This window comes from Periplaneta americana, chromosome 4, assembly GCF_040183065.1.
Source record: "Periplaneta americana isolate PAMFEO1 chromosome 4, P.americana_PAMFEO1_priV1, whole genome shotgun sequence".
NCBI classification, from domain to species: domain Eukaryota; kingdom Metazoa; phylum Arthropoda; class Insecta; order Blattodea; family Blattidae; genus Periplaneta; species Periplaneta americana.
In genome coordinates, this window is record NC_091120.1 from 22,895,852 (window position 1) to 22,920,771 (window position 24,920).

Here is a 24,920-nt window from a genome sequence, read left to right on the forward strand (position 1 = left end):
ATACTCGCAGCATCGCATGTATATCTTCTTCGAAAATGGATAGGCAATGATTCCAAATCCACAACAGATGACGAAAAAATCTTCTGTCATGCTTGTCAAAAGAAAGTAAGTAGGCAATGCATAATCCTAATTTACTCAAAAGTAAACCTCTCTAGTTCGCCTGTGCTTTTTCAGAATGAAACACATTATACCGACACAGTATGCATTGGTAGAGTTTATTATACTTTTTAGTTGCTCACATTGAAATACATTAATTTTAACAATATTTCCGTTCTCGTTATTGTTTCTGTTCCCGTTTATTATGGACCAGCCTTAAGACATCACTAATTTTAATTCTGAATTCAGGATTACTCAATGGACTGCTACTTTCGTCAGTATTGGAGAGACTCGCGACTCAGCTTCCTTGGACCCATAAAGAACCTAAGTCTTAGTATCAAAATGCTGGAGCGGATTTGGCGACCTGATACATACTTTTACAACGGCAAGAACTCTTACGTGCACACCATCACAGTGCCCAACAAATTACTCAGGATTACACAGGATGGAGACATTCTCTATTCAATGAGGTAAATCTAATTAAAGGTTGGTCCACAATAAACCGAAAACGGAAATACATTTATTTTAACATTATTTCCGTTCTCGTTGTCGCTTCCGTTCCCGCTTTATTGTGAACCAGCCTTAATATTTTGTCAGAAGAATAATCACTATTATTTCTTAATTGCTACACAAATTTGTTTGAAAATAAACGCTTTCTTACACTCGAGTCTGTATAGTTCAAAATGAAGAGTAACTATCATAGACGCAGTGTGGCTAACATTTCACTCCAGCCACATATTTGTTTTTATATCTCCATTTTCATGAATGAAGTAGGCCTACTATGCAAGTTAAACCAGTTGCAATAATTCTTGCTTTAGTTACTTACTGGCTTTTAAGGAATCCGGAGGTTCATTGCCGCCCTCACATAAGCCCGCCATTGGTTCCTATCCTGAGAAAGATTAATCCAGTCTCGGCCTCCCAACTAACATTGTCATTAACATTGTTAATAATGTTATTATTAATTATTATTATTAATGTTAATATTACTATTGTTATGTTATCAATGTTAACATTATTATTATTATTATTATTATTATTATTATTATTATTATCACTTACAAAGGCTTCTAGAGAACCCGAAGGTTCATTGCCGCCCTCACATAAGCCCGCCATTGGTCCCTATCCTGTGCAAGATTAATCCTGTCTCTATCAACATATCCCACCTCCCTCAAATCCATTTTAATATTATCTTCCCATCTACGTCTCGGCCTCCCCAAGGGTCTTTTTCCCTCCGGCCTCCCAACTAACACTCTATAAGCATTTCTGGATTCGCTCATATGTGCTACATGCCCTGCCCATCTCAAAAGTCGGGATTTAATGTTCCTAATTATGTCAGGTGAAGAATACAATGCATGCAGTTCTGTGTTGTGTAACTTTCTCCATTCTCCTGTAACTTCATCCCTCTTAGCCTCAAATATTTAGTTAAATAAGTATATTATTATTATTATTATTATTATTATTATTATTATTATGTTCATATTATATTAATATTAGTATTAATTATTATTATTATTTATTAGTATTATTAATGTTAATATTACTATTATTATGTTATTATTATAATTAATGTTAACATTATTATTATTATTATTATTATTATTATTATTATTATTATTACATCACTTACAAAGGCTTCTATAGAACCCGAAGGTTCATTGCCGCCCTCACATAAGCCCGCCGTCGGTCCCTATCCTGAGCAAGATTAATCCAGTCTCTACCATCATATCCCACCTCCCTCAAATCCATTTTAATATTATCCTCCCATCTACGTCTCGGCCTCCTCAAAGTTCTTTTTCCCACCCACCTACCAACTAACACTCTAATGCATTTCTGGATTCGCCCATACATACTACAAACGTCTAGATTTAATGTTCCTTATTATGTCGGATGAAGAATACATATTATCTTTGTATCTTAATATTGTCTACCACCTTGTACCTTCTTCTCCCCCAAACTCTTCTCTCGTTCACCATTCCTTTCGCTACATCCTTCAGTAGGCAATCTCTTCTTAGCGTGTGACCCGACCATTTCCTTTTTTTCGCTTCCTGATCAGTTTCAGCATCAAATGCAATATAAAACAAAAAAATGTGAAATTTGAGTGAAATTGTGTATATGGCCACCTTAACTAATTGAAATGTTTGTTACTTTTGTTTTCAGATTAACAATCAAAGCGAAATGTCCAATGGAACTGCGTAATTTCCCGATGGATAGACAGTCCTGTCCACTCATCCTTGGAAGCTGTATGTACTGATGCCATATCCTACAAGTAGCGTTGTCTTCTGATAGTGTTCTGATTATCAGGCTGGTAGATGGATCCGAGGTTCGCGGATCAAACCCAGCCCTGGGCGATAGATTTTAAAAGGCTATAATATCCTTTTGCATGACATCCTCTGACAGGAAAGGAAAGCCAGGAGGGCTATATCATAGATTTATGGCATGATATATTTATTGTCAACAACACCAGTACCGGTACCTATCCGTTATGATGTGCCGTCACCTCCCTGTATATAGGCCTCACCATAACTCTATATTTACATTTTCCTAGCATTTTAATGCTATTCCGAAGGTATGTTAAATTAATATTTCCCTTAATTAATATTTGAGGAGAAAAATTCGCTCCGGCGCCGGGGATCGAACCTGGGTCCTTGGTTCTACGTACCAAGCGCTCTGACCACTGAGCTACGCCGAATTCAATCCACAGCACCGGATCGAATTCTCCTCCTTCAATGTTTCCCTTTGTGGCCTGACTCCATGTATGTTGACGTAGGTATATCAGCTGCCATTATACTAGGAACGCACTCAGCTGAGTGACTTGTTTGGCCGGGATTCCGCAGTTAAGTGCTCAGTAATCTGCACAAACATATGCACTGCTAGCTATGAGAATATTATAGATTTATTAATTTGTCAGACAGAATAATATCTGTAATATTGACAATTAATGGAGTCAGGCCATAAAGGGAAACATTGAAGGAGGAGGATTCGATCCGGTGCTGTGGATTGAATTCGGCGTAGCTCAGTGGTCAGAGCGCTTGGTACGTAGAACCAAAGACCCGGGTTCGATCCCCGGCGCCGGAGCGAATTTTTCTCCTAAAATATTAATTGTCAATATTACAGATATTATTCTGTCTGACAAATTAATAAATCTAAAATAATATTTCCCTATTTTATCAGAGACATTTTCCGATATGTTGTTGGTGCATCTAACATTATTAATAAATAAATAACAGTCTAGAACACTTATTTTTCTTATAATAAATTCAATTATTTATCTTTAGTTAGTGTGAGGACTAAAGTTTTCGGTACTAAAGGCTGGTTCACAATAAACCGAGAACGGAAATAATGTTAACATAAATATATTTAAATGTGAGCATTCACAATAGTTAATTGTGTATGCTCACATTTAAAAACACTTATTTTAACAATATTTCCGTTCTCGTTCTCCGTTTATTGTGAAACAGCCTTAACTGGTAGTCATCTTCAGGTCCTAATTTACATATGTTCGTATAGTGAACACAGGAATGTTAGCACAGTGTTATACAATTAAAAATCATACGTTAAAATTAAAGGTTAACATTAGTTAAAATTACATGAACCTCAGACGAGGCCACTTTAGTGGCGCTGCTTAATACACTACATTATTGTAGAGAATTTTTCAGTCTTCCAGTGAACATGGACGTAGAAGGAGATATACTTTTGGTAAATTTGCTCAGACGGAGAAAGAATAGACGTAAAAATAGAAAGAGTCTTGGTTCATTCATTAGTTTTGTAAAGACTGAATCGAGGACTATTCCATACCTTGTTTGATGATTTACATCAGGACGATAAAAAATATTAATTTAAAATTACGCAAATGAGGGACGATGTGGCATAAAACATATTTTTGTTTAATATTTAAGAATTCAAAATTAAATATAATAGGCAACAAACATGAAACCATTCAGAGCACGTAATTCAACCAATAGGCTATACTACAACAGGTGTCTGTAGTGTAATGGTAAAGCCAAAGGCCGTGGTGTAATTGAACCCAGGTTCGAACCTGAATTATTTTTTTTATCTCTTTGTTAATTTATTTACTTTATTTTAAATGCGTTATTTTATTTTAACGTGAAATGAAGGAGATTTTACTACATAAATAATATATCCGTAATTTAATAAAAGGGTGTATCATAAAGGAAGAAGAGACACAACTGTTGCTTGAGAAGTTCATTTTCAAATCGTATCTTGTCCACCTGATAAAGTAAATGAGCTTTATGTATCCATGAATTCTTCCTTGTCTTGTTTATGGTTATATTTATTATTAAGTTATTATTATTATTATCGTCATTCTATATTATTCTGTCGTAATATAGCCTGCATCATAGACAAATAAATAGAGGCCTGCATACTGTGTGTAGTTGTAGGGAATTGATGGCCCAACAATCGTCGTTAGCAGCGCCACTAAAATAGTGGCATGGCTGTGGCCCCGTCTGAACCCTACCATTTAATTCTATGTACCACGATTTCGAAATTGTATTGTTAGAGACACGTAGAGTGATCAATTTTCAAAATTGAGTAACTTTATTTTATTCAACAGACGCTTATACAACAAAGCATTTAGTGTACCAATGGCAGTCTGGGAGCAGTGTAGACTTCGTGAAGGGCATGGCATTGTCACAATTTGACTTGATAAGCTTTCTTCAGAGAAACCTAACTTTCAGAAGGAGGGAAGGTAAGGCATTACAAAGGACAAAATTGACAGTTCATATATGACAAGCTACTGGTGCTACGTAAAATGGAGTGAATGGGGACGCAGCACAGTGTGTAATTCAGCGAGTCTAGCCGGCCAAAAATCATTTCTCGAAAACTAATCGCTCAATTTTCATAAAATTTAGTATGTACCTTCAATTATTGAAGTGGATAAGTTTTTAATAATGGAAATGAAAATAGCAACTATTTTTACGGAAAATAAAAATAGTAATGTTGTAAAAAAAAATTTCGATTCGAGTCAAAAAAATTAATTAATGTTCATAATGTGGAATACACTTAAAATTGAAAGCGTAAGGCGAAGGAATATTGCCACATATCTTACTCGTTCGGACGTCAGATGCATCCCCATCAGAATCTGTATCCTCGCTGCTAGTCTCTCCTTTGACAGCACCGACTAATGGAGGCTCGGAGACAACTGCAGCACTACTATTGAAATCGACCGCAATTTCCTCTTCTTAATTTCTTTAAGCTGGTGATGTAAGGGTCCAAAGAAATAAGTAGCCTGAGTAAAAGATCGGTATTTGTGTCTTTCTTGATGTTTTTCTTGCGAAGACTTCTCTGAAAAGTCTAATATAGTATTTGTTCCTCGTTTCCTGGGCTTCCTCAGATAGTTTGCCAGTAAGTATAATAGTGTCCTGTGACCTTCTGACCATGAGCCAAGAGTTTGTGAAGGATTGTAGACATATAATACTATTCGTGCAAGCATAAATATAATTCCCTTGTCTCCCTTGCATACATGTCAAGTGCCCGTTCATCAGTATTGCAAAACCGCAAGAAAAAGGTTTCTGATATATTATGTGTAAACGACTTATTAGATTTCCATCTATTCCCGTAATATATGCGAAAGTGGAAACCTCCCTGAAAAATATTCTTGCGGTATTTGCGTCGTTTTTATTGCGACTACTTTGTTTTATCATGTCAACAACATGTCATGTCAACATGCCTGAACCTATCCTAGCTTCAATGTTTCGCAATAAGTAAAACGATGGATCTAAATTAACTGTTACAAGATTTTGTATTTCCCTTAATTCTTTATATTGATTTGAGGTCAACTGTAGATCAGTAATCAAAGCGAGATCCTTATTAGGTGACAATTGTTGGTCGTTCCTGCAAAATCAATTTTTAAGATTTTTTTTTCCATTTTGTCGCACGTTGAAGTAATGCAAGTGAAAGCTCTCCTACAATATTGGCCGCATCTCTTTTCCTAGAAGTTCTGAAATTCATATGGGCAACAGAAAGCTTTTCTTCTGGAGATCTTTCTTTACAATGTGGACTAGCTTTTTTCCCGTTTTGATCTTTCGCTAAGTCTCCGTAAAGTTTACGTGGACGTCTCGAATGCTTGTACTGACAGAATCAAATTGGAATTGTTTTGTAGTAGATGGCAAAGTATTGTATATTTTATTTTCAGACTTTGTATCTTGGTTGAAACATAGCGCATTATATTTTAAGACATTTATCTCATTTCTGCTTTATTTTTCCCACCGTAATCGAATTTTCGAGCATAGAAATGTAATTAATTTTTTTATTGACTATAAAATGTCTTCAGAGTAATCTTTGAGACCAAAATGTTCAATTATATTTGAGAATTTCACTTTTTTCTCGCTCTTGTTCCACATCTGGAAAACTGCTCTCCGGATTACGGAGCGCATGGTGTCTGAAAATAATTAATAGCTACTCTGTCTGCACCTGTTTGCAGAAAAAAATCAGGACGTCGTATTCAGAAAAGTATAATGAATATCTCTACAAAATTTTATCGAGGTGATGGAAGGCTACACCTTTTAAAAGTCAACTCGAAATATATAATAAGGTAAAACTCAAACTTTTTGCACATGTTTATCCAGACACTTATTCTAGACAATAAGATATTAATTTTTGTCACGAAAATTAGCTTATATGTAAGTACATACCTTTTTATAATATATCCACATTCTGTATTAGAAAAAATACTGTATTAACTTTACCACTTTGCACCATCCAAACACATACTTCGCGCCCGCCTGTGCAGCGTAAATGATCTTATCGGAGACGTGCAACTTTCGCTCTATTGTGAGGGCCCCCTAACAGATGTAAGCATCTGTCTACACTTGGATAGTATACTTTGGAGTGTTATAAACACGTCTATATAAGAATTTAGCATTAAAGATAGGGTGTGAAAATTGATTTTTGGCCGGCTAGATGCTTGAAATTACACACTGTGCACAGGAGTGAATAAGGACGAATTTTTTAGATTTTTTTTTATTTATTTGCGTCAAAGATTAATTAATATAATAATAAAAGTGTTTAAATATGTTTTTAAGGAGTAAACAAATGAAGGGTTCAGAGCCATAGTGGGCCAAGTACCATTTATTAAAAACGGAGAAAGCAAGGGTTAAAGTTAAGTGAATACCATAGTTTAATGAAGATTGACATATCATTTAGTTTTAATGTGTATATTTTATATTACTTGCTATGTTTTTCCATTGAATTATAGTAATAACTTCATTTTAACCCTTGTTTTCTACGGTTTTAATAAATGGCGCTTGGCCCACTATGGTTCTGAACCCTTCAAATAAACATTCTCACTATTATATTTATTCTTTGACACGAAAAAATAATAAATAGTAAAAATTCATCCCTCTTAACCCCTGCGTCCCTATTCACCCCACTTGACTGTTTAATATTGTGTTATAGTGTTTCTCCTTTATTGGACTGAAAAATGGTGATTTTAGTGGCTAAATTGAGATGTTAAAGTTTCAAATTAATCGACTTAAAACAGTTTTGGGGTTTGAACTTCATATTACTGAAGAAAGATGAGTATTTTGCTCTAAAGAATCTTGTCGAATTTTTTTAGGCAGTGACGTAAACTTCTGTTCAGCAATGCAATTGGACCATACGCTTTCATGTGTCTTGCGTAAGGTTTGTTAAATTATTTTCGAAAGTCTCGAAGGGAGTCTCTATTAGCTCTTACAAACAGACTTATTTTTCATTTTATATCACTGCCTTCCGAATGAATGAAATGACATTGGAAATTATGTGTTGCACAAAATTTCATTCACTTTTTTTCGTCATAATACAAATATCTTCTTTAGCATATGGGGTCAGTAAGATACAATCAAAAATCATTTTCATTATATATTCAAGTAGTGTATAAAATTAATAATGCTAATGGGGAAAACATAATGTTCGTAGTTGTCTCTTTATTGTCATTGCTTTTCTCTGACTCACAAGATCTTGTTGTCTTTATTAAGAAGAAAATAAGTTTAGTGTTTAATCCTGTGATACTTCAATGCAATGATACTGTTATTAATATTAATGCAATTGTTGTTCTCTGTATGAAATGGAAGCCAGTTCAGTCAGTCATAATAAACACTACTTTCTGTTCCTTCAGGGGAATTCTCAGTTCTTCAGGTGAACTTCAATTTACAGAGGCACACTGGATACTTCCTAATTCAAGTATATGTCCCATGCATATTGATTGTTGTTCTTTCTTGGGTCTCATTTTGGATTCATCGAGAAGCCACCAGCGACAGAGTTGGACTTGGTAATTGTTACATAGAAACTACGTACTGTATCTGTCCATCTCATCGTATTAGTAACATTTAGAATAATGGGCTATTTAAATTTCAATGGAAAAGTAAAATTGATGATTAATTATTCATTAATATATTAGACTGCATTAAAAATTATGGATGAGTACATCCACTATGAACATATTACACAGACAACAATATACTTTATAAAAAATGAAGCATCTTTCTCATTCAGAATCATTTATAAGTATGGTACCGTACGGTAAATAAAGATTATTTCCATCAGCATATCGTAGTAATAATTTCGGAATTTTTTCGTGGAATTTATTATTTCAATTAAATACCAGTGGCGTAGCATGAAATTTTGAGCAGGGGAAGCTAACTCAAGTTGTCTTTCATGTACATATGAGAAAACGTATTACAAAAATATAGTCTTAAAATAAATAGTAGTCAATGTCAAGTCAGCAGTCGAAGATTGGTTGGAACATCGTAAGTAACACCAATAAGGCATGACCTCAAATGGTACGTAGTAAAATATGATTTCACTGTTTACACATACAGTATCTCTAACAAATAGACACTATACGTATAAGATTAGCTCACTCTCTGTCATACTTAGAGAAATCACAATATTAACGGCCAATAGATACAGTATTACTATCATTACGTAAGTATACGTCTGTGTTTTGGTTATGGCCTTCACTGACAGCAAGGGAGTCGGTCATTGATAATAGAATTGTCTTAAAAATTCAAGTAAATTGGTGTCAGGAACTGTTATTTCACTCATTATTTATTATATCAGCCACAATGCACACCAACAATTCAACTGAACACAACTCATGAAAGGTATAACTCGGAAACTAAATTATTTTCAATGTAAAAGCTAGCTTCTTGCGAGCCTTGTGACCAGGGTAGTTTAGTTAGAAAGGGATGGAAAATCTGCGGGGTGGGTTACACAGAAGAATGAGAGAAAAGAAACCAGTCTGCTTGGAAGCTGGTGTGTGCAGGCTTCTTGTTTACTGCTGCATCACAAATCATCCTGAGCTGCCGCATCACAATTTTTAACTTATAAATTTATTTATTTATTTATTTAAATTTAAATATATAGAATGAAGAATATAATTACAAACAAGAGAAATAGAAATAAAATAATACAATCAATATAAAAAAGGAGATACAGTAGTATTAACAAAATTTGAGACCAAATGAGCAGCACTCGTTCTCTATTAATATTAATAAATAATTTTGTTCATAAACTGCAGGTTTATTATGAAATTATTATTAACTGGGGAAGCTGAGCTTTTTAGCTTACATTGACGCTACGCCACTGTTAAATACTAACCATTGGAATTTGAGTGGTAAATTTATCATTGTTAATTATATTTCATTTCTTAAAATTACTTACATCCAGGGTGCGAATTAACTGGGAGATGGGGGGATTTCCCCCCTGTTGGAAAGTTATCCCCCCTCTCATAAATAAACATCCCTCCCAGGAATAACTTCTATCCCCCCTCACAAAATATAATTTTATTGTTTTAATATGAGTAAACTCTATAAAGTATAAAGTAAGCAAAGAAAATAATATTGATGTCATCACCGCCAAGCTGACAACAATCTATAACTTAGGAATTACGTATCTCACCTCAAGTCTGCTCACGGATATAATTATTATTATGATCAAGATGCAAGACAAGCAACTCAGTGCGACCAAGCGTTGAGCCATATCGAATGAGGATAATAATAATTTTACGTATGGTATTCTCCATCTAGGATTCTATCTCCCCCCCCCCCCATCAGAAATCTTAATTCGCACCCTGCTTACATCTCCTACATATGTAGTATATATTTTAAATGATTTAACATTTATATGCACAGCTATGTTACGGTCTCAATTTAAATTCTTAAATTTTGTGTTCACGGTTTCACTTCGCTAGCATAAATCATAAATACAAATAATGGTTACAGTACTGGTATCAGTAAATTGTATTTTTTTCAGTCCTTACTTATCAAATTTTAAATATTTCATCTCTAATAAACTCTAATTCCTTTTCTGAAGACATATTACATGCAGTATTGTCTCATTTTCTTGTAGGCATTACAACAGTTCTCACACTCTCAACAATTAGCCTAGACAGCAGGACTGACCTGCCGAAAGTTCGTTATGCCACAGCTTTGGATTGGTTCTTGCTTATGAGTTTCTTTTACTGTATAGCTACTCTCCTAGAATTTGCAGGAGTTCATTATTTCACAAAGGTAAGTGCAATATCGGTGCCAAATTCTTTACTACAGCGATAAGTACTGTACCGGTTTATTCTTTGGCCGCTGGGCAGCACAGTGTTTGAGTGACCGCTGGCTACCAGGCCCTTAAACTCACAGCGCTTCACTGAATTAAAACTTACAGTACATGCATACTTACTAACCATAATAAGTTGTATTTGACATTATTGCATGTTATATTAATTACAGAATTTTGTACTCACCCTCATGACAGTAGCTGCTGGAAGTGTTAACCATTTTGTGCTATATAGAGTTCACATCTCCGTAAAAAACCATCATTCACATGCATGAGCCCACTGCACTGATTTGTCAATTGTGTCATGAATGTTATCATTCAGTTATTCAGTTGTGTAAGGATTATTTGCATACATCTGTTTTTTAGTCGTTTCTCATAAATAGGGCTAGGATTTTGATGAAATTCCATCTTTTTTCTAGTAAGCCAGAAACACAGCTGCTTTAGTATTTATGTGTTATGTGATAAATTAAGTGTTTTAAGACATATTTGTTACGGTATTTTTGCCTGTTTCAACTCATAAGAGCATTTTTTGTTTTATTCGGTCATTTTTGAGGCATTTTCATTTAATTTTGGCCATAAATCCCCTTTATTAACATAAAATAATGTTTATTACCTTTGATATTTTCTCTTCATATTTTGTCCATTAATACCCATTATTTTGTATAATATTTTAATCGTTTTTGTACACAAATATTGCTGTTTTAACGTAGTATACCCCATGTAATGGATCAGTCCAACCCTTTATTAACGTAAAATAATGTTTATTTCCTTTGATATTTTCTCTTCATATTTTATCCATTAATATCCATTATTTTGTATAATATTTTAATAGTTTTATACACAAATATTGCCATTTTAACGTAGTATACCCCATGTAATGGATCAGTCCAACCCTTTATTAACGTAAAATAATGTTTATTTCCTTTGATATTTTCTCTTCATATTTTATCCATTAATATCCATTATTTTGTATAATATTTTAATCGTTTTTATACACAAATATTGCCATTTTAACGTAGTATACCCCATGTAATGGATCAGTCCAACCCTTTATTAACGTGAAATAATGTTTATTTCCTTTGATATTTTCTCTTCATATTTTGTCCATTAATACCCATTATTTCGTACAATATTTTAATCGTTTTCGTACACAAATATTGCCATTTTAACGTAGTATACCCCATGTAATGGATCAGTCCAACCAGCCCTTCAATATAGACTCCTCTATACTTGCTATTCCCGGATAAGAGTGGCCTTGTGGTGGACTACATGGAAACTGCATCAGGTAAAATAATTAATTTAAGTGTACTACTTAGAAAAAAGTATATAAAATTAATTAGAATTTAATTTAATTACTAATCTAAATATTAAGTAATACAAAACTTCTTTCCTACTAAGCCAATTATATAAGATCAATTTTTAGAGCATTTTAAGGGCATTTTTGAAAGATTTTTAGGTCATAAATGCATTGTTTTTAGGACATTTTTTCATGATTTATAGGTCATCAAAATCCTAGCCCCCACTCATAAATATAAATCTAATGGTGTTATATCTGGGTAATGAGCCGGTCATAACCCTCTACTGATAATTCTCTGCCCAAAAATACGGTGAGCTTTGTCATAGATGCATCGACAGTGTGAGCAGTCACATTATCTTGTTGAAAATACCCCATTAAGTGTTCATGATGTCAGTTCTTCACACAGTGGTCCCAAAATAAGGCATATGTATCTTTCACTGTTTATTGTCTAATTGTAGAAGAAAGGTCCAATAATTCTGTGAGCATTGATGGCACATCACACTCCTATATTTTGTCCATGCTGTGGAACCTTGACCACATGTTGACGTTTTTCTATTGCCCAGTGCCTGATATATGTCCATTAACAAAGAAAAGTTGCTTCATCAGAAAAAAAAATGGATCTGGGATCAGTTTTGTCATTATGAACTTTTTCTACCATCCAGTTACAAAAATTACGTCTTCTGTTAAAATCAAGGGGTGGTAACTGATGAAATACAGTTATTATGAAGGGCTTTAATTGTAATTTTTTTTGTTGCTCGATGGGCAGATGTTTTTTTCAAATTCCGATCTCCTGTGCTACACCTTAGAGACTTTTCAGGTGTACGTTTCAAAGCAGCCCCAATTTTGTCAATTTTTTCTTCTGTAAACACACCAGATTGTGGTTATTTTTTCTGTCAATTACACAAACTGTTTCAATACAGTTTTTCACTAATTGTTTTATTGCCCTCCTGGTTGTAACTGGGCAGTCTGGAAAACTATTTCTAATTTTTTGCCTTGTTTTGCCACACGATTTTTTTTTCATACGGTATAACAAGTTTTCACAATGTATGTACGTTCAAGCACAGAATATCTCACCATTACACAATCTTCACGTGGTGACTAAATGAGTGGCACGGCACAACACAACACGACTCCTCTCTACATATTTCACTCTCAGACTGACTAGTCATTGAAACGTTATTGTGAAGTATTGAATGGCCAACACCTAGCGGCTGACGAATAAATCAGTACTTTTCACATGTTCACTTTGAACCAAAGAAGTGCCCTTAAGTTTTATATTGTAATGCGAGTTGTTCGAAAAATTTAATAATAATCACCACATAGGTAAAAAAAAAAAAAGAGTAGCATAGACTCAATGGTGAAGTTCAACCTGTTACATTTCCACATTAATAGGACCAGACCAGAGTTAAATCATCAATAGATTCTGTGAAATTTGTGGTACAGTACTGGTATGGTAACAAAACGACTGTTGGAGCAACTGACACTGCTTCCAAGCAGCCTGTATACATTAAGATGTTTACCAAATGAATAAATCCATCATATTAGACTATATTATTACAGTTTCAAAATTAAACAAAACATGGCGATTATTATCATTGTCTTGCCTGTAAATAAAAAAATATATTTAAATCAATATTGAAATAAATTTTTACTTCTGAAAAAAATATTCCGGTACCGGGAATCGAACCCGAGCCTCCTGGGTGAGAGCCAGGTATCCTAGCCACTAGACCATACCGGAGCACGGCCTCAGAGTTTTTAAAATAAGTATTTAGTGCTGTTCAGAACCTATTCAACTTCTATCGCAAATTGTGCAAGCAGAAGATTAACAATACGCTAGCTTGTGCACATTTCTTCTTTATTATATTTTGTTCTACGACAAATGAAATATCAATACGGGACAAGAATGTGTAGTAATTTTTTCACATACACATTACGGTATTTAATTCGACAAATAAACTAGAGTCCTTTAGTGAGAATTCGGTGAAAAGTAAACATAAGATAATGGCTAATTTATATTCTATTTTCAACTTACTTTTTATTTTAGGTCAGATGGAGCAGTAAATTTTACCCTGTTTTTATAAATTGTTCATAGAAATTGAATTTTATGAAACGAATAAAAATAAAATGAGTACTGTACTGGTACATTATTTTGTCACTTTATTGACACATTATTTTATCCCACTGGTCAATACTATGTTTAGGTTGTGTGACGTTTACTCTAATAAAACGAAATAGTTTGTTTGAAGAAGTTCCTTGGTCAAAAGAGAACGTACCAGTACTGGTACACCATTTGTTACAAAAAAAATTGACTTCATTCAAGTTTTGTGACCAAGGGGCAGATCTTTCACTGAAAACCCAGTATTCTACAATCTTTTCCTATTTTTCGCCTTCCTCTTACGTATGGAATTCATTGATGACAATTTTTTTACTGTAGGCCTATTTGTATGAAATAATGACTACCGGTAACTTAACATTTTACCATTAATTTTATTCCAGTAATATTAAATAGGTAATGAAGTACCGGTAACCTTCCTCGAACATGTTGTAAGTCCCATTTGTAACAAATGTAAGTTACCGGTACAGCGTTGTTCGAGAGAGGTACCTATTCATTTACAGGTTGGAAGTGGTGAGATTCCAGTAGATGAGGAGGAATGGGAGGACGATGAAGGATCTGCGGAAGAGTTTGTGGGATGTGTTACTAGTGATACAGCTGATGCCAGTAGAAGCCCTTCCTTAAGATCAGGATGTCGTAGAAGCTCTCTCATCTGCCCCATTTACAATGTAAGGAGGTGAATTTGCATATTATACCACTGACAGAATGACTTATAGTGTTAATTCATAAAGTTAGTTAAGTAGCGTTGAAAGTTATATTTTACTTATTACACAAAATTAAGGAGCCCGATACTTCCATTGATCTTTGCACCTTGTCAAATTACTAGTATTATACATTTTCAGTATTTTAATGTTCTAAGAGGTAAATACACTCAGGGACAAAAAAAACGGACACTTTAATATTTGCTGGTATTTTGCAAAACATTATCTTCTCATACAATATTATGGTAGCCATCTGTTATTATGGAGATGTGTATACATTGTTGATTGTTTTTTGTTTTATAAACAAGCCATTATAACCAAATATTCCAATTTTGCTTTTGGAGTCTCAGCTATAACAATTTTGTCTCAACCATTTTGTGTTTCATTATCGTTATCATTCGTTATTTCTTTATTTTTACATTTTCTGAGTTTAAGTGGTGTTGTGAAATTTGTCTTAAAACAAGATGCGACTTGAAGATGTGGCTCGAGCTGTAGCCCTTTACGATGATGGACGCAGTGTACGTTACATTGCAAATGTTATGAATATGGCTAGAAGCAAAACGCATGATGCCATAAAACGGTATAGAGAGACCCTAGAATATACCAGAAGACCAGGTTCGGGTCGTCCAAGAGCTACAAATCCAAATGAAGACAGGTGTATGGTGTTGAGAGTTCTTAGGGAGCGCAACCTGCCAGCTACTAGTGTAGCCCAGCAATTTGTTAACATGCATGGACGCCCAATTTCGGCCAAAACAGTTAGAAGGAGGTTGAAAGCAAGTGGACTGATATCAAGTAGACCTGCAACTGGTCCCAGACTTCTCAGGATGCATCGAGTTGAACGACTGCGTTTTGCAAATGATCACAGGGATTGGAGAAATGGACAGTGGAGCTGTGTTCTGTTCACCGATGAGTCCCGTATCAATCTGTGCTCACCTGATGGACGTGAAAGAGTTTGGAGAAGGAGGGGAGAACGATTTTTACAGTGTTGCATTTTCGAAAATATGCCGTATGGAGGTGGTGGAGTGATGGTTTGGGCAGGAATGTATACAGATGCTCGTACAGAGTTGGTTTTTGTTGAAAATGGAAGACTAACAGCTGATAGGTATATAAATGAATGTTTGGCTGATCATGTTGTGCCATTTGGCCAATTTGTAGGCGATAATTTTCTTTTAATGCATGATAATGCATGGCCGCATATTGCCCATGCGGTCGGAGATTATCTCCAAGAAGTGGGAATCCATGTTCTTCCATGGCCAGCAAGGAGTCCAGACATGAACCCAATTGAACACGTGTGGGACATGCCGGGACGGCGTGTTAAGAATAGACGACCGAGACCAGAATCGTTACAAGAGTTGAGGCAAGCACTTGGCGAAGAATGGGAACTTATTCCTCAAGAAGACATTGCTAACCAAATTGAGAGCATGCCAAGATGTATGGATGCAGTTATTCAAGCCAGAGGGGGTAATACCCGTTACTAAAAAGAGTTTTTAATGTTTAAGGCACCATAAAATGAAAAAACAGACCAAACAATGCCATAGTTATACGCCCTTTGTAATTTTTTGTAAATTTTCTCATCAGAGATTTTTTTTTTCTTTTTCAAATGTTGTCGTATAAGATGCTAAATGAAACATTATTTTGTTTAAATGGGTTTTGTTTCATTTTGAAATAATTGGCAACAAAATACAAGCAAATATAGAAGTGTCCAGTTTTTTTTTTGTCCCTGAGTATATTTTGACTAACACTAACTCTAATGAGCGTGAGTTCAAATACTTGCTTTTTTAATGACATAAATATATATAATAAGCTACCATTGGAGGCGAGAAAGTTACCAATAAATAGGTTTAAGTCCTGCATACATAGATGGTTGCTGAACAGACCTTTCTAGTCAGTGAATGAATTCTTGGAGTGTGATGTAAATACTGTATTTTAGAAATGTAACCCTTTCTTTATATTTTAATTTTTCTCTTTGTGTTTTAATTATTTCTTTTCTCCTTATATAACCTACAGCATACTCTGTTTATTTCTCAGTGTTTGTTTTGTTTATTTCTCTGTATTTGTTTATTTGCCTTTGTATGTTTATTTGTTTATTTGTCTATATTTATTTGTACTAAGTTTATATATTTGTGCATGTGCTAAAATTTAACTAGTATAAACAAATTATATACCGGTACTATTATTCGAGAAACATTTATGGAATGTGATTATAGCTGCAACAAATTATGCTAAAGAATCAGTTTCTGTTTTGTATAAAACTTTTTGTAACATTTATATTACATGTTTATAGCTGTAACGCATTATACTGCAGAATCAATTTCTGTTTGGTATAAAAGCCTTTGTAACATTTACATGATTGTAACTGCAACAAACTATACTACAGAATCAATGTCTGTTTTGTATAAAAGTTTTTGTAACATTTACATGATTATAGCTGCAACAAACTATACTAATCAACTACAAACAGGCACCAGCACACAAACTAGCCACACACACGGACAAAATCATCAGAAACAACATAAAATTCACAGAACAGACAACAGTAAAGAACACTATAGACCTCGTCAACAAAACAACAACACATACCACACAGTGCAACATTAGCATCTTTCGATATCACCAACTTATACACCAATATACCAATACAGGACATATTACAGATACTAAAACAAATGCTCATAGGTAACAACACACCACAAGAATACATCGAAGAAATCATCGAAATCACAGACATCATAACAAAGCAAAACTATTTCACACACAACAACAAATACTATACCCAAACAAAAGGATTGCCAATGGGATCACCCATATCCAGCATACTAGTAGAGATATTTTTACACAACATGGAATAAACATACATACTCAACAATGAACACAACAAATATGCAGACAACATAATATACTGGCACAGATATGTAGACGACATACTCATACTATACAAAGAAAACAAAAGACAAACACACAAACTACACCAATACATAAACAAATTACACCCAAAACTTCAATACACACTAGAACTTGAAAACACAACTCCATAAATTTCCTAGACATCACCATAACAAAAATCGACAACAAACACACCTACAAAATATACAGAAAACCAACCACCACCACCACACACATACATACACAACACATCTAACCACCCCATACAACACAAACATGCTGCATTCAGGACAATGGTACACAGATTACTCAACATACCTATGAGCCAACAACACTACAATGAAGAAGTGAACACAATCAAATACATAGCACAAGAAAACGGATACAATCCAAACATAATAGACAACATTATAAGAAAGACAAAACAAAAACTTAACAAACACAGAAACACGCAAAACACAACACAATCACAAGAACACAAGAAATACATCACACTAACATATGAAAACAAAAGCACACACAAGATCGCATCTTCATTCAGAAAGCAGAAATACAACAAGGATACAGAACAGAAAACACACTACAAAGACATCTCAACACACAAAAACACAAACAAATAAATACGACCACACAGGTGTATACAAACTCACATGTAATAGTTACGACAAGTTCTACATAGGACAGACAGGCAGATCATTCCAAACACGCTACAAAGAACACATTAAAGCAATAACCAGAGGACACAATACATCTACATACGCCGATCACATAACCAATGCTAACCATACACACAATAACATAAATACGGACATGGAAATCCTACACACACAACCCAAGAACCAAAAACTCAACACACTAGAACAATATGAAATATACAAACACACTAAAACACACCCCAATCAAATTCTCAACACACAGATCAATTTCAGTACACACACACTATTTGACTCCACTCTTCAACACCTTTCAACAATCAAACACACCCACATAACAGGCAGAGAAATTCGAGATGACACCGTGATCTAGTAGGCTCTGAGGATGGTGCATGAAGCACTGAAACAGCTGTAAGCCGCACAAATCTTACATAATTAACACTAGTAAGTCCACTAGTTAACCAATTAATTACAAACTATAGGTACTGCAGAGTCAATTTCTGTTTTGTATAAAAGCTTTTGTAACATTTACATGATTGTAGCTGCAACAAACTGTAAGACTTAATGCAGAATCAATTTCTGTTTTGTACAAAAGCTTTTGTAACATTTACATGATTGTAGCTGCAACAAACTGTAAGACTTAATGCAGAATCAATTTCTGTTTTGTATAAAAGCTTTTGTAACATTTACATGATTATAGCTGCAACAAACTATGCTGCAGGATCCATTTAACTATGGTGTTTCGACTGCCTCCTCACCGTCGTGTCAACAGCAGCAGCAGCAGGCTAGCCACCATCACCAGCGCGTACTGTGTGTGACAAGACAGACTCAGACAGAATGTCGAGTGCCCAAGTGGAGGCAGCTGCTGTATTGCTTAGCTGGAGACGACACATACCGCCGCCAGCGACAGCGTGAGGCAGCTCATGCCGCAGCTGTGAAGGACTCCAGCGGTGCAGGAGATGGCGGAGCAATCTCCCGACATGTGAACAGTGTCTCCTACATCGATAGGGCTGCACGAATTCTTTTCCCAGCATCATTTGGTCTCCTAAATCTGTTTTATTGGGTCGCTTATTACACTTATCAGGATGAATTTGGATGGAGTGATCCACCCATTGCATCCATTAGTCATTAAAATGCGCTAAAACTATCTCACTTGAGTTTATGGTTTTATTTTACAATTCGTAACTATTGAATAGAATGATTTAATAGCTGTGATGGATATAATTGAAGTCAGAACCATAAAAAAGTAATGTTACTTGTAGTATAAGGTGGCTGGGTAGCTCAGTTGGTAGAGCAGCTGGCTACGGACTGGAAGGTCCGGGGTTCGATCCCAGGATTTTTTCTCGTTGCCAAACTTTCAGAACGGCCCCAAGGTTCACTCAGCCTCCTATAAAATTGAGTACCGGGTCTTTCCCGAGGGTAAAAGGCGGTCAGAGCGTGGTGCCGACCACACCACCTCATTCTAGTGCCGAGGTCATGGAAAGCATGGGGCTCTACCTCTCATGTCCTCCAAGTGCCTTCATGGCATGTTACGGGGATACCTTTACCTTTTTTACTTGTAGTATAATAAAATTATGGACGTTAGTTTACATTTGATTTAGTTAAAAACTATTTTCACGACATGGGAGGGGGGATAGTAAGAGGGGAGAAGACTGAAGTCCATAAGATTTGCTGTTGATATAGCATTGTTAGCAGAAGAGATACTAAAGGATATGCTACTGGAGCTAAATGACAGCTATGAGCAGCATAAGATGGAGATAAATGCAAACAAGACGAAGACCATGGTCATAGGAAGAAAAATAAAGAAGGTAAACGTGCGAATTCGAAATGAGGCAGTAGCACAAGTGGACAGCTTCGAATACTTGGGGTGTACCAGTACTATTTGTATAAGAAGTAACATGAGCTTCTGCCAAGATGTCAAAAAGAAAGGGAAGGGAAGCTTTTAATAAGAGTATTAATATTATTTATTAATAGTTCAAAAGTACATAAACTTAATATTAAAACTGATACATGCACAAATAGTGATTATACACAATAAATACACAATTTAATAACAAATTTTCAATCATATAACTATTCAACTTATGTTGGTTTAACTTACACTTACTTCTGGTTTTAGTGCAAGTTTTCACCCTATCGCATTCATTTTAAACATTCAAACTTCTTTACTTGCTAAGTTTGAAATTCTCTTTTTATAATTCTCTAATAAACAAGTGTATATAAATCGTCCCTGCTGTTATATTCATCTAATTATCTTTTACGACAGACATATTTATATTTAAATTCCAGTTCCTTGTTTACGTAATACTTAACTATTTCATGTAATAAATATCGCATTGAGGTTAGCAGATGTCGACAGTAAGTGAACAAATTGAATCGCTGAATCGGTACATTCTATGTGTATATGTAGGTCAGAGTCTAGCCTTGCGCATTCGCTTGTCTGAAGCTTTTAATAGAAAAAGAAACATCTGCAGATCTCTGGAAAAATAAGTAAGGAAGAGACTAGTGAAATGATTTGTGTCAGAAAATGGACATTACGTGGACGATTAAGACCTTGAAATAAGCTTGACTAAGCCATTATTTGCAAAAATCTATATGGTGAATAAACAACTACGGTACTATGCTATTGCTACTAGTGCTAAAACGACTGGAAGCTTTTGAAATGTGCAGCAATATTTTAGCACTAACAAATCCATACGAACTTACATGTGTGTTTTTATATCGTTATTGGTTCATAATCTTTTATACTGTAGGTTGTAGAGCAAAGGTAATAATTTATTTCCAAAAATTAAGGATAGAAACGTCACTGCCAGTAACATAAAAATTTAGAAAACAATAAGTAGAAAAGTGGAGGATGAAAAGAACAAGAAAAGGAGTTCTGAAGATGGTTTCCGAGCCGAAACTAGTCAACTAAGACATTTTTAAACTTACCCTACTTCAAGTTAACATGTTAAAGTCAAATAGGCCTATATATTTTTATTCCTAAGAAAAGGAAGGAAAGAAGAAGAAAGGGAAAAGCAGTAGACGAATAAGACATGAAAAAGAAGACAAAGAAGAAAGGAATAATACAATTAAGAAGCCAGAAATAAGGAGCAAGAAAGGGAAATGGAGGGAAGAATGAACAAGAGTGAAATTAAGGGAAAGTAGAAAATGAGAGAGGGAGAGGAAATTGGAAGAATTTCTAAATATATTATATCCTTAGAAAAAATGGTTAGACAAAATTTGTCTTAGATACGATAATAATTCTTCCTATTCATCATTAAAAATGAGGTCATTTAAACTTTTTTTATTTTAAATGAAATAAACATGAAAAACATCAATTTTTCAATGGTAGATTTTCATTGCAGAGTATCTCAGTTCTAAGGAAAAGATTAAGGTTAATCAGGTAATGTACGGGACTTCATTCAGTCAGTATGTGAATGTTATAAAGTGGCATAATCTTAAACGATACATTAAGCTTTAACATTAGCTGTCTGGTTTATAAGTGGACTCAGTTTTCTCAATCATTTGTTTTTGCAAGATTGAGCCTAGTTAATGTTAAAGTAGTGCTTACAGCAATAGAGATGATACTAGCCCATTCCGTGATACAATTCTGGAATTTAAGGATGAGATGCTTTATAAATTTGTTTACTCATACTGAATTCTGGGATAGGTAACACAATATTGAAAGAAGGACAATAAATTAATATTTTACAGGATATATTCCAATGTACAAAATGCACTTCATTTCCCATGACAGCATGCTTGATGCAATAAAAGAAATAGATGGTGCAATGTAAACAACGCATACTGGTACTTTTTTCATTTTACTTGTTACGTTGCAACAATAACATTTTCAGTTCCATAGATACGTATTTTAAGACTTGGAATCTTGATTATTATTTAACGTTAAAATTTGGTCTCTCTGCTACATAAAGTGGTAGAGTGCGATGAACTTATATTTACACAAACATCTAACTACTTCCAAGCTTAAATTTGCTATCTAGTAAAAAACATTCTGAATCAAACTTAGAATCCAGGTATTAAAGATTTATACGAATATAAATAAGTTGTATCTCACACACTAGTATTAAAGAAACTATAGTATAAAAGAAAGGTTATAATCTGAAATGTTACCCTAGGAGAACTTAGGAATTAATATTGTTCTGTTGTATAATCTCTTTGCTGTCTGATTTACTTAATGTTCATGTGCAACGTTAGCTGTTAAGCAGAAGTTGACTTCTATAGCATATTATAAAAGTTCGTGCAAATGGTATCCATTTAAATATGTGAGAAATTGTATATTTTCTAAACGACTTTAAAAATTGTGTAGGCCATCAAGTATAAATGGCGATTAACTCTGATTTTTTTTTTATTTATTTTGTTGCAGTGCTACAATAAGGGGTTTTTTTATTACGTGTGCTCACTGACTAATTGAGTGAGGTTCTTTTTTTTTTTTGCTACTTTTTGTGTAAAAAAAATTGTATGAATTACAATGAAATAAAATATGTTATATATAATTTTTTATACATATGTTAGAGTAAGTTTTATTTCAGCACTAGTCTACAATTTTAATTTTCATACAGTAGATGAAAATAATGTTGTTGTTGTTTTCTAATGCCAAGCATTTGACAATAACGTCATTTGACCTCTTGCACTCCAATATTTTTCAAAGATATTATCATGACCAGCCAATGAAGCACAGATTTTGAGGCGTTCCGAATCCATTTCTTCGTTTGAGTTGCACAATGGGTAGTTAGGGGACTGATATATTCCAAATCTATGCAGGTGTTTAGCCATACAATCATGGCCTGTTGCCAATCTAAATGCAGCTACAGACGATTTTCGTGGTAAATCGGGAATTAACTGTGGATTTTGATGCAGAGAGTTCCATTTTTTCCCTTGGGATTGTGTTATCAAATTTTGTTTGTTGAAGTTTAAGTATGTAGATTTAATAAATCTTTTCACAGATTAATACGTAGATTTAGTAACAGGTCTGTAAGTAGCAGTGCTGCCCTTCTTTGCTAAAGCATCCGCATTCTCGTTTCCCAGGATTCCACAATGGGATGGTATCCATTGGAATACAATTCTTTTATTGAGTGATATTAGTTGAGAGAGCATTTTAGTTATTTCTGCTGTTTGAGATGAAGGTGTGTGTTTAGAGACTATTGATAGAATAGCTGCTTTGGAGTCTGACAATATAACTGCATTCCTAAATTTATTGATGTGGCATAGAATATTCCTGAGACATTCACTTATTGCAATGATTTCACCATCAAAACTTGTTGTTCCATACCCAAGAGATCTATAAAGTGAGAAGAGACAGCACGTAACACCTGCACTGGCACCTTGTTCTCTGGAGATCAAGGATCCGTCAGTGTATAAATGAAGCCAGTTTTGTGGAGGTACCTAATATTAATTGTCTCTAAAGACAATTGTTTCAGTATTTCAGTGTTTACTTCTGATTTCGGTATTTCTTCTGTTAAATTTAGGTTATATTCTATATTTAATAGAGTTAAAGGGTTTGGTTTAATTTGTAAGTTTTCTTTTAAATTCGGGATATTGATTTTCTGTTTTAATTCTTAAATAATGGATATGAAACTTTTTTGAGTTTTCAGTCTACAGAGAGGACTGTATGAATGCCAATTGTTTCCTGGTAATCTGATAAGTTTTTCATATTGAATCAGTGCTTTTTCTTCTATTGTCATTTTGATACTGTTAATATTAGTGAGGAATCTCATAGAATCTATTGGAGTTGTTTTGATTCCACCAGTAATGAGTCTGAGAGCTTGGTTTTGAACATATTCCATGTCGTTTATGAAAGGTGAAGTAATTAAAATTTCTCCACAGTATGTCACCACTGGCTGTATAAACATTTAGATGAAAATAATAAAAGTGTTTCTACCTATCATTTGCATACCAGTATTTACACTAAAGTACAAGTTAGCTCAAAGGATGTTTGTTTATGATTTTTAGGTACGTATTTGAAAATTGAAGCATGCTGTTTAGCTAATGTAAAACACAAAGGACGAAATATTTATATTAAAAAATTTTAGCATTGCAGTAATGCAATACTTTTTAGTATTAGTAGTCTGTATCACTCTGTAATGAGTAATAGAAATGTTTAGGGCAACTTTCGTGGAATTCTCCAGTATCGTCTGCTAAAACCCCACTGTCTCTATTTGACTCTGCTTGCTTGCTTGCTTACTTACTTACAAATGGCTTTTAAGGAACCCAGAGGTTCATTGCCGCCTTCACATAAGCCCGCCATTGGTCCCTATCCTGTGCAAGATTAATCCACTCTCTGTCATATCCCACCTCCCTCAAATCCATTTTAATATTGCCCTCCCATCTACGTCTCGGCTTTCCCAAAGGTCTTTTACCCTCCGGCCTCCCAACTAACACTCTATATGCATTTCTGAATTCGTCCAAAATCCTCATTTTTATAATTTTTGTGCAATGGACATATAATTTCATACACTGGTAGTATAACACAATTTTGTAAGACAACAAAATTATATAAAAGAAAAATGAGTAACTCTCCTTACTTACTTACAAATGGCTTTTAGAGAACCTGGAGATTCATGCTGCCCTCACATAAGCCATCAGTTCCTATCCTGAGTAAGATTAATCCTCTCTATCATCATATC

General features: G+C 34.5%; 1 protein-coding gene and 1 non-coding gene across 4 annotated transcripts in view; one reads left to right on the top strand and one right to left on the bottom strand.

The window, feature by feature from the left end:
* The window catches only part of LOC138697592 (gamma-aminobutyric acid receptor subunit alpha-6-like), a 115,068-nt gene extending 92,393 nt beyond the window's left edge, over positions 1-22,675 (top strand). For 2 of the 3 annotated variants that reach the window (XM_069822965.1, XM_069822966.1), the window contains exons 4-10: positions 346-566; positions 2,254-2,336; positions 4,670-4,804; positions 8,210-8,362; positions 10,444-10,604; positions 14,558-14,722; positions 18,992-22,675. In XM_069822965.1, coding sequence (XP_069679066.1) covers positions 346-566; positions 2,254-2,336; positions 4,670-4,804; positions 8,210-8,362; positions 10,444-10,604; positions 14,558-14,722; positions 18,992-19,423 — 1,350 coding nt within the window. In that variant the 3' untranslated portion in view covers positions 19,424-22,675. The remainder of the gene's footprint in view (positions 1-345; positions 567-2,253; positions 2,337-4,669; positions 4,805-8,209; positions 8,363-10,443; positions 10,605-14,557; positions 14,723-18,991) is intronic. The other variant, XM_069822967.1, reaches the window with a different exon arrangement.
* TRNAE-CUC (transfer RNA glutamic acid (anticodon CUC)) lies at positions 13,608-13,679 on the bottom strand. Its single transcript has one exon. It is a non-coding gene; the product is annotated as a tRNA-Glu (tRNA).
* Positions 22,676-24,920: the final 2,245 nt, after the last annotated feature.